Source organism: Phytophthora infestans, genomic scaffold (genome assembly GCF_000142945.1).
Source record: "Phytophthora infestans T30-4 supercont1.7 genomic scaffold, whole genome shotgun sequence".
Lineage (NCBI taxonomy): Eukaryota > Oomycota > Peronosporomycetes > Peronosporales > Peronosporaceae > Phytophthora > Phytophthora infestans.
Window position 1 is genome coordinate 1,751,452 of NW_003303752.1, and position 11,927 is coordinate 1,763,378.

Genomic DNA, 11,927 nt, shown 5'->3' on the forward strand with positions numbered 1-11,927 from the left:
ACACTGTTGCCGGTGACGTCCCTCCCTTCGTTTCAATGTCCTTCGCATACATTGCAGTATTGCCATAGTCCGTGTCGTCCGTCTTAGGGGCCTTGTCCATCGCTGTGACGACAGGCAGTACCTCGGCCATAGCTGCATCTTAGGCGATGTACTCAACTGGTAGAGTTGCCCCCCCCCCCCTCCACACTTCACGTAGATGCGACGGGGTCAGGCCCCCAATTCGGGCAACGGAATCCGACAATGTCAGAGCTGATTCGGGTGACCCGACGGCCGCTCATCCTCTTGCCGTGCGACTTGAAGTGGCTGGTTGCAGCTCACTCCAAAGGGGGAACGGGAACCGTGCCTAAGACGGTTGCCACCGTTCTCACTCGGGACATCCTCCCCGACTGAATCTCGACGCCCTCGTCGAGCTCGTCTAACAAGGCCTTTCCTCTCCGAATCCCTCATGGCTCGCAAAGCCCGTCGTTCAGCTTGTATCCCACTCAACGTGCGTACTTGTTGTCAAGGATTCTCCACCGAACCTCCATCCGCTCACCAGAATGCTTTGCTAAGACAGTCAGCTTACTCTCATTCCTCCATGTCACGGATCCAACCGTCGTAGCAGTCCTGGTCCACAGCAAGCGGAGAATGCCCTTCCGACGTATACTCATACCAACGCCACAGATGGCACCACGCTTAGCACCGGGACGCACCCGTCGAGTAGTACAGCCCCACTGTTGACGATGACCCCACCAAACTCCACGACGCCCTCATTACTTGAAAACTTGAAATTCATCGTCATCGTTAAGCCCACTACCCCAGGCCACCCTAGACAAACACCTTCGACGATCTCGTACAGGAACAGTGCACCGTAGAAAGTAGCGTGGACGATCAGCGTCACCACGGCCCGCCAGACACGCACAACGAACCACGTACGAGCCCACGTTCTTTGGAGCTCAACACCTGAGCCGTACCAATACTTCACTGTCGTCTTCCACGCCAACGTCACCGCCTCAGGTAAGAACACGCACCAGTACACATGCAAGGCGGCCAACCACTTGTACAGTAGTCCCCCTAGACCGTCTAAGTGTTCTTTCCTCGCAGCGAGCACCATTATAGGAGTAGCCAGTACGGCTTCATAGGTTTTCCACCATTTCGTCCTCCAGAGCTGGTCCTGTACGGCAGGACTACGCACATAGCTGCGATAGCGCGTAATACAAAGTCTTAACCCTTTTGCTACCAAAACCAACGATAGCTGCATGTTTTGCAAAAGTAGGCGGCAAATCCTTCTTAAAATAAGCAAAACTTGTTGGTTTTATATAACACGTCATGTGGTATTTCTCTGGCTCGAAGGAACTGGCCCTTTTAATTATGGCCAATAGTGTAATGAAAAGGTTTCACCTTTGCTCAAAATGGTTCGACATATTTATCGTATTTTTTCCAATCAGCATCCAAGCCCAAAACGACGTTAAACACGCAGGAAGTGTTGGTTTTGTTTTGATGGCTAGTGAGCCGTTGTAATTCCCATTCAAAGTGATAGACGCGAGGGTGGTATATGTCGACAAAACCAGCAGATTAGAGAGCTTAAGCAGTTCAGAACGAAATTAAAATCTGAGAATTTCTGATAAATTTTGTTGTTTTTCGTTTCGTGTTATTGTCTGAGGACGACAAGTTGTGTTGCGCTCTAAACAACGAAACGGAATCAGTTGATAGCCAGTGTCAAATCTACGCCCTCCAAACGAGATGGAATCTGACAGCGACGACGACGTTCTCGAGTGTCGTCGCGTGGCAAGGGAGATGCTGGATGCCTCACGGATGAAACGACTACATGGTGACTGGGAGACCGCTTCCAGACTTCGATATCGGGGGCTGACGCTACTCTATGACTCAAAACCTCGGTTCTCATTACCAGGTGCTCGATTTGATATCAACGACGTCACCGACGACACATGCCTGACCTTCTATAGATTCACCCACCGACAACTATGACGTTTACAAGCTTCGTTTGAGTTACCGGACGTGATCCGGACAGGTTTGCACTCGCGTGCATGCTGTAGTGGGCTAGAGGGCCTCTGTATCACACTTCACCGTCTAGCGTACCCTACAAGATGGATGAATATGGCTACAATCTACGGAAGGTGGCCAAGTGCTCTAAGTAGTATTTTCTACTTTGTAATCGGATTGATTATTGAGAAGTGTGGTCAATTACTACTGAACTTGAAATATGCTAGTTCTAGACTGCAAACGGTTAGTGAAGCTATTTGCAACCAAGTAGGCGAGCTAGACTGTGTTTGGGGTTTCGTGGATGGGACTGTACGGGGTATTTGCCGACCGTCTTTACGCTTAGCACCAAGCGGTGGTGTAGCTATAACCTCAATCAGCAAGGCCTTGTCGCTGGAAGCGGTAAAGCGGGAGCGCTGTTCAAGTTCTACCACTTCTTCGTAGATTAGACCCTCATCTTCAGACGCATGCGGGTGCTGTGCATCTTCAACTTCTTCTGGGGCAGGTGAAGTTTCTTCTTGCCCAAGCTGGATAGATGCAGTGGCGCCATAGCCAAGCAGGTCGTCTTGGGATCTGTCGCTATCTTCCATTAAGATGCAGTCTGGGGGAAGTTTTTGATGTGATTTGATTCGTTTCGTACAGTAATTATTGCTTAAGCTGTCATTTGGAATATTCGAAACGAAAGTTCCCAACGAGAGTTTTGTCGTTGCGAAAACTTGTTTCGTATTGTAGCTTAAAGGCCCTATTGTGTTGATTTTATGAAAATGTTAGCTTTTTTATGGAGTGCAATTTACTTGACCTACTATAAAAAGCAAAAGATTTAACATCTTAGCCCACTTGTATATGAAGTAACCGCCCGAAAAGAAAAGTCGAAGGACCATACTTCTGAGAGGTTCGGTGACGGTCCAAGCCACGATACCACTCGCCACAGCGAACAACACCCACGCATGACTGAGGACCAGTCCCACTCCAAAACAACACGTCGACACGACAGCGTCTCGACTCCACGCCACACCATCTCTCGCATAATCCATCGCCAGTCTCGACAATCGAGAAATGGGTCCATCACATCCACGGCTCAACCGCTCTCCATCGTCACTAACCGTCAGTCCAATTCACTTGGCTGTACAGCAGCCAAGAGACCGTCCCTTGGTCAAGTCACATCACATCACCATCAAAACGGTGGCTTCTCGTCGTTAGCCACCATGTCCGCCATTATTACTGCAACTCCCTGTCGCGTCACAGGAGGCAGACCTCTTAAAAGGTAATTCCGCAAGTAGCACTCAAGCCCCCACGTAGCCATGACCAAGTCGTTGAAGAAGTCAGGGACGACCCCAACGGTCGAAGACCAACTCCGCTCTCGCCTCGACGACGAAGACAGGGGGCGGACGACGCCACCCCTCTGCACTTCATGATTGAGTTCTGGAGCCGCCTCCGAGCCGTTCTGGCTGCCAACAGCCACTCCGTCGGGCTCGACGCCCTTGACCGACTGGTCTTCCGGCTCCTTGCTGACGACACTTCGCAGGCCCCGTTGGAGAGCGCTGTCGTCATCCTACCTTCCCCAGAAAGCCTGTCCGCCGGCCAGGTCCGAGAGCACTCCGTCTTCCAAGCACCGGTCATTTCAAGCGATTTAGCTCGCGTACACCACTCCAGCCACCTCCAGCCAAGAAACAGCACACGTCCAAAAAGGCAAAAGTCAAGCCTCGCTTCTCGTTCGATCTCCCCCCCCAGCGTAGACGCCACCATCGAGCGCGACCTGGAGCGCCTCGTGAAGATCTCGGAGGGACAGGGTAAGACGCCGCCGCGTATGGCCTTTTCGTGGAAGGGCTACCGCGTCTGGTACGACCCCAAGCACCACCCCGAGCTCCACCGGAAGCACTGGCACTTCTGGATGCGTTTTCGTCTCCAGTGCCTACTCCTCGCGCTGTACCCGCCGACGGACAACGCTGCAGATCGCCGCAAATTGAAGGCAAGCGCGCTCCAAGCTCGTCTGCAGTTGTTGAGCGCCTTCTTCGAAGAGATGAGCTACTACGGGATGCTGGCCGCGTTCGAAGACACCGTCCACGACAATCTCATGTGGTTCGGAGGCAGGGCCGCCAAGCACGCTAGTGGAGCTAACGACGACTCCAAATCTCGTGCCCAAGAAGACCTCGGTGCCCTGTTCAAACGTCACCGCCGTCGGTACGATCAAGTTATCACCAACGCCCTCGATCCCTTCGACGTGGACAACAGCGGCTACCGTTCCATCCCTGAACTTCTCGAGACGAGTCAGGCGATAAACCCTACTCGCCCCAAGAACCTGCGACTTTCGGACAAGGCCCGGGCTCGCATCGCTCTAGACGTCTCAGGCAGCAACCCTCCGAAAGGAAGCTGGGTCGGAAACCGATCTTCTCTCCGACCGTTCTCTCCGTGTGACTCAAGTCGAAGTCGCCACGCTGCTGACTGCCAGCAAACCCGTGAAAGTGCACAACGATCGACCGTTCCAGGTGTCCGAACAAGGGGAAGACGATTCCGACTTCGAAGAAAACGGAGTGTTCACCGCCCTGAAACCGTCCCCGCCCGTCAAGTATCAGCCTTCAAGTTCTCTCACCAAGCATCTAGCGTACTACTTGGGACTCTCATCCGACGAAGAGGACCAGGATCAAGAAGAGAGCCACCCAGGCAGCGACCACGACGACGAAGAAGACAAGGAAAAGGTCCAAGAAGACACCAACTAAGACGCCGACGACCAAGATGACGAGAAAGACGACGAAGCGGCCGCTGAAAATCCTACTTCGACCGATAACGGAGCGGCATCCGACGCAGGCGACAAGTCGAGCAAGACCTCAAAGCCGTTGTCGACTTCTCCCGACTCTCAAACTCCCAAGTGACGAGGTTACCATTTTTGAGAGGAACGATCTCGTGTTTGTATTTTCAGCTCTCGTAAGTCCGATCGTTCCGTCCGTAACCAAAACAAAAATACTCACCAACACGCAAGGCCAACAACAAGAAGCGCGGGACCGGGATTGAACCAGTGCTGCAATCGAGCGCTCTACCACTGAGCTACTCGCGCGTCGAGCCATACCTGCTCCCTTGCCCAGTTAAAAAACCAAACGCGCACACACCTCACAAACCGAACGGCCACGTACCCATGCACACACTCTCCACCGACATCATGCACACCTCCAGACAGTTTACTTTCTATTACCCAACATGCACATCGTACTATGCACACTCACCCCTTCGAGTCCGATTCACTTCTCCTACTCCGACGCGCGATACAGACAAGCACATGGATGGCAGATGGACGGATGTCCAAGCGACTAAGCGTCTTGACCGCATCGCGACGCAAAGCCAACGAAGTCAACACTGACCGCTGGATCGACTGTCTGAGATTCCCCAATGAGCCAACAAAGGCTGCATCGAAAAGAAGATAGCCGTGTTCCAAACAAGCAGTATATCCGTTGCCAGCGTTGAGAAGCGTCTGCGCGATGGAAGCTGTAGAGTTCGCGGAAAACGGAGGCAAAAAGCGGCAAAGAGGCCCCACCCACAACAAGCTACGACGAGTCCAACAACAAGAAGCGCGGGACCGGGATTGAACCAGTGACCCTTCGAGCTGCAATCGAACGCTCTACCACTGAGCTACCCGCGCGTCGAACCTTACCTACCCCCTTGCCCAACTCAAAAAACAAACGCGCACACACCTCACAAACCGAACGGCCACGTACGCACGCACACACTCTCCACCGACATCATGCACACCTCCAGACAGTTTACTTTCTATTACCCAACATGCACATCGTACTATGCACACTCACCCCTTCGAGTCCGATTCACTTCTCCTACTCCGACGAGCGATACAGAGCTACCCGCGCGTCGAACCATACCTACCCCCTTGCCCAACTCAAAAAACAAACGCGCACACACCTCACAAACCGAACGGCCACGTACGCACGCACACACTCTCCACCGACATCATGCACACCTCCATACAAATTTTTTTCTAGTACGCAGCGTGAACATCGTACCATGCACACTCACCCCTTCGAGTCCGATTCACTTCTCCTACTCCGACGAGCGATTCAGACAGGCACATGGATGGCAGATGGACGGACGTCCAAGCGATTGAGCGTCTTGACCGCATCGCGACGCAAAGCCAACGAAGTCAACGCTGACCGCTGGATCGACTGTCTGAGATTCCCCAAGGAGCCAACAAAGGCTACATCGAAAAGAAGATAGCCGTGTTCCAAACAAGCAGTATATCCGTTGCTAGCGTTGGGAAGCGTCTGCGCGATGGAAGCTGTAGAGTTCGCGAAAAACGGAGGCAAGTAAAAAGCGGCAAAGAGGCCCCACAACAAGCTCCGACGAGTCCAACAACAAGAAGCGCGGGACCGGAATTGAACCAGTGACCCTTCGAGCTGCAATCGAACGCTCTACCACTGAGCTACCCGCGCGTCGAACCATACCTACCCCCTTGCCCAATTCAAAAAACAAACTCGCACACACCTCACAAACCGAATGGCCACGTACCCACGCACACACTCTCCACCGACATCATGCACACCTCCAGACAGTTTACTTTCTCTTACCCAACATGCACATCGTACTATGCACACTCACCCCTACAAGTCCGATTCACTTCTCCGACTCCGACGAGCGATACAGAGCTACCCGCGCGTCGAACCATACCTACCCCCTTGCCCATCTCAAAAAACAAACTCGCACACACCTCACAAACCGAACAGCCACGTACGCACACACACACACTCCACCGACATCATGCACACCTCCATACAAATTGTTTTCTAGTACGCAACGTGAACATCGTACCATGCACACTCACCCTTCGAGTCCGATTCACTTCTCCTACTCCGACGAGCGATACAGACAGGCACATGGATGGCAGATGGACGGACGTCCAAGCGATTGAGCACCTTGACCGCATCGCAACGCAGTCGCGACGCCAACAAAGTCAACGCTGACCGCTGGATCGACTGTCTGAGATTCCCCAAGGAGCCAACAAAGGCTACATCGAAAAGAAGATAGCCGTGTTCCAAACAAGCAGTATATCCGTTGCTAGCGTTGGGAAGCGTCTGCGCGATGGAAGCTGTAGAGTTCGCGAAAAACGGAGGCAAGTAAAAAGCGGCAAAGAGGCCCCACAACAAGCTCCGACGAGTCCAACAACAAGAAGCGCGGGACCGGAATTGAACCAGTGACCCTTCGAGCTGCAATCGAACGCTCTACCACTGAGCTACCCGCGCGTCCGAACCACTTCCTAGTACTCAGACGAACACTCAAGAAATACCAACGCGTCGAACCATACCTCCCAACCTTGCCCAACTAAAAAAGCAAGCACGCACACACTCTCCACAAACCGAACGGCCACGTACGCACGCGCACACTCTCCACCGACATCATGCACACCTCCATACAAATTGTTTTTCTAGTACGGCAGCGTGAACATCGTACCATGCCACACTCACCCCTTCGAGTCCGATTCACTTCTCCTACTCCGACGAGCGATACAGACAGGCACATGGATGGCAGATGGACGCACGTCCCAAGCGATTGAGCACCTTGATCGCATCGCAACGCAGTCGCGACGCCAACAAAGTCAACGCTGACCGCTGGATCGACTGTCTGAGATCCCCCCAAGGAGCCAACAAAGGCTACATCGAAAAGAAGATAGCCGTGTTCCAAACAAGCAGTATATCCGTTGCTAGCGTTGGGAAGCGTCTGCGCGATGGAAGCTGTAGAGTTCGCGAAAAACGGAGGCAAGTAAAAAGCGGCAAAGAGGCCCCACAACAAGCTCCGACGAGTCCAACAACAAGAAGCGCGGGACCGGAATTGAACCAGTGACCCTTCGAGCTGCAATCGAACGCTCTACCACTGAGCTACCCGCGCGTCGAACCATACCTACCCCCTTGCCAAACTCAAAAAACAAACGCGCACACACCTTACAAACCGAACGGCCACGTACCCATGCACACACTATCCGCCGACATCATGCACACTTCCAGACATAATTTTTTTTTAGTACGCAACGTGAACATCGTACCATGCACACTCACCCTTCGAGTCCGATTCACTTCTCCTACTCCGACGAGCGATACAGACAGGCACATGGATGGCAGATGGACGGACGTCCAAGCGATTGAGCACCTTGACCGCATCGCAACGCAGTCGCGACGCCAACAAAGTCAACGCTGACCGCTGGATCGACTGTCTGAGATTCCCCAAGGAGCCAACAAAGGCTACATCGAAAAGAAGATAGCCGTGTTCCAAACAAGCAGTATATCCGTTGCTAGCGTTGGGAAGCGTCTGCGCGATGGAAGCTGTAGAGTTCGCGAAAAACGGAGGCAAGTAAAAAGCGGCAAAGAGGCCCCACAACAAGCTCCGACGAGTCCAACAACAAGAAGCGCGGGACCGGAATTGAACCAGTGACCCTTCGAGCTGCAATCGAACGCTCTACCACTGAGCTACCCGCGCGTCGATACCATACCCACCCTTGCAAAACTCAAAAAAACAAACGCGCACACACCTTACAAAACCGAAACGGCCACGTACCCATGCACACACTCTCCGCCGACATCATGCACACCTCCAGACAGTTTACTTTCTATTAACCCAACATGCCACATGCGTTAACTATGACACAACTCCACCCCTTTGCGAGTCGCGATTTCACTTCTCCTAATTCGGGACTAGAGATAACAGGAGCTAACCGGCGCGTGCGAAACCATACCTAACCCCCCTGGCCCAACTAAAAAAAACAAAACACGCGACACACACCTCACAAACCGAACGGCCACGTACGCACGCACACACTCTCCACCGACATCATGCACACCTCCATACAAATTGTTTTCTAGTACGCAGCGTGAACATCGTACCATGCACACTCACCCCTTCGAGTCCGATTCACTTCTCCTACTCCGACGAGCGATACAGACAAGCACATGGATGGCAGATGGACGGACGTCCAAGCGATTGAGCACCTTGACCGCATCGCAACGCAGTCGCGACGCCAACAAAGTCAACGCTGACCGCTGGATCGACTGTCTGAGATTCCCCAAGGAGCCAACAAAGGCTACATCGAAAAGAAGATAGCCGTGTTCCAAACAAGCAGTATATCCGTTGCTAGCGTTGGGAAGCGTCTGCGCGATGGAAGCTGTAGAGTTCGCGAAAAACGGAGGCAAGTAAAAAGCGGCAAAGAGGCCCCACAACAAGCTCCGACGAGTCCAACAACAAGAAGCGCGGGACCGGAATTGAACCAGTGACCCTTCGAGCTGCAATCGAACGCTCTACCACTGAGCTACCCGCGCGTCGAACCATACCTACCCCCTTGCCCAATTCACAAAACAAACGCGCACACACCTCACAAACCGAACGGCCACGTACGCACGCACACACTCTCTACCGACATCATGCACAACCCCAGACAGTTTACTTTCTATTACCCAACATGCACATCGTACTATGCACACTCACCCCTTCGAGTCCGATTCACTTCTCCTACTCCGACGCGCGATACAGACAAGCACATGGATGGCAGATGGACGGATGTCCAAGCGACTGAGCGTCTTGACCGCATCGCGACGCAATCACTAACCAACGAAGTCAACACTGACCGGTGGATCGACTGGCTGAGATTCCCCAATGAGCCAACAAAGGCTACATCGAAAAGAAGATAGCCGTGTTCCAAACAAGCAGTATATCCGTTGCTAGCGTTGGGAAGCGTCTGCACGATGGAAGCCGTAGAGCTCGCGGAAAACGGGAGGCAAGTAAAAAGCGGCAAAGAGGCCTCACAACAAGCTCCACCGAGTCCAACAACAAGAAGCGCGGGACCGGGAAAGAACCAGTGACCCTTCGAGCTGCAATCGAACGCTCTACCACTGAGCTACCCGCGCGTCGAACCATACCTACCCCCTTGCCCAATTCACAAAACAAACGCGCACACATCTCACAGACCTAACGGCCACGTACGCACGCACACACTCTCCACCGACATCATGCACACCTCCAGACAGTTTACTTTCTATTACCCAACATGCACATCGTACTATGCACACTCACCCCTTCGAGTCCGATTCACTTTCTCCTACTCCGACGCGCGATACAGACAAGCACATGGATGGCAGATGGACGGATGTCCAAGCGACTGAGCGTCTTGACCGCATCGCGACGCAATCACTAAGCCAACGAAGTCAACACTGACCGGTGGATCGACTGTCTGAGATTCCCCAATGAGCCAACAAAGGCTACATCAAAAAAGAAGATAGCCGTGTTCCAAACAAGCAGTATATCCGTAAAAAGCGTTGGAAGCGTCTGCCCGATGGAAGCCGTAGAGCTCGCGGAAAACGGAGGCAAGTAAAAAGCGGCCAGAGGGCCCCCACAACAAGCTCCGACGAGTCCAACAACAAGAAGGCGCGGGACCGGGATTGAACCAGTTAACCCTTCGAGCTGCAATCGAACGCTCTACCACTGAGCTACCCGCGCGTCGAACCATACCTACCCCCTTGCCCAATTCACAAAACAAACGCGCACACACCTCACAAACCGAACGGCCACGTACGCACGCACACACTCTCCACCGACATCATGCACACCTCCAGACAGTTTACTTTCTATTACCCAACATGCACTTCGTACTATGCACACTCACCCCTTCGAGTCCGATTCACTTCTCCTACTCCGACGCGCGATACAGACAAGCACATGGATGGCAGATGGACGGATGTCCAAGCGACTGAGCGTCTTGACCGCATCGCGACGCAATCACTAAGCCAACGAAGTCAACACTGACCGGTGGATCGACTGTCTGAGATTCCCCAATGAGCCAACAAAGGCTACATCGAAAAGAAGATAGCCGTGTTCCAAACAAGCAGTATATCCGTTGCTAGCGTTGGGAAGCGTCTACACGATGGAAGCCGTAGACATTGCGGAAAACGGAGGCAAGTAAAAAGCGGCAAAGAGGCCCCACAACAAGCTCCGACGAGTCCAACAACAAGACCCTTCGAGCTGCAATCGAACGCTCTACCACTGAGCTACCCGCGCGTCGAACCATACCTACCCCCTTGCCCAATTCACAAAACAAACGCGCACACACCTCACAAACCGAACGGCCACGTACGCACGCACACACTCTCCACCGACATCATGCACACCCCCAGACAGTTTACTTTCTATTACCCAACATGCACATCGTACTATGCACACTCACCCCTTCGAGTCCGATTCACTTCTCCTACTCCGACGCGCGATACAGACAAGCACATGGATGGCAGATGGACGGATGTCCAAGCGACTGAGCGTCTTGACCGCATCGCGACGCAATCACTAAGCCAACGAAGTCAACACTGACCGGTGGATCGACTGTCTGAGATTCCCCAATGAGCCAACAAACGCTACATCGAAAAGAAGATAGCCGTGTTCCAAACAAGCAGTATATCCGTTGCTAGCGTTGGGAAGCGTCTGCACGATGGAAGCCGTTGAGCTCGCGAAAAAGGGAGGCAAGTAAAAAGCGGCAAAGAGACCCCACAACAAGCTTCGACGAGTCCAACAACAAGAAGCGCGGGACCGGGATTGAACCAGTGACCCTTCGAGCTGCAATCGAACGCTCTACCACTGAGCTACCCGCGCGTCGAACCATACCTACCCCCTTGCCCAATTCACAAAACAAACGCGCACACACCTCACAAACCGAACGGGCCACGTACGCACGCACACACTCTCTACCGACATCATGCACACCCCCCAGACAGATTTACTTTTCTATTACTCAACATGCACATCGTACTATGCACACTCACCCTCTTCGAGTCCGATTTCACTTCTTCCTACTCCGACGCGCGATACAGACAAGCACATGGTATGGCAGATGGACGGATGTTCGAGCGACTGATGGTCTTGATCGCATCCCGACGCATCACTAAGTCTACAAAGTCAAACACTGACCGGGGGGATCG

General features: G+C 53.0%; 1 protein-coding gene across 1 annotated transcript; it reads left to right on the forward strand.

Annotated features, from left to right (window-relative positions):
* Positions 1-3,871: 3,871 nt before the first annotated feature.
* Positions 3,872-4,717, forward strand: PITG_22761 (uncharacterized protein; the record flags this gene model as incomplete). Its single annotated transcript, XM_002998876.1, has 1 exon — positions 3,872-4,717. One exon carries the CDS (start codon positions 3,872-3,874, stop codon positions 4,715-4,717), a length of 846 nt encoding a protein of 281 aa, XP_002998922.1.
* Between the last annotated feature and the right edge of the window lie 7,210 nt (positions 4,718-11,927).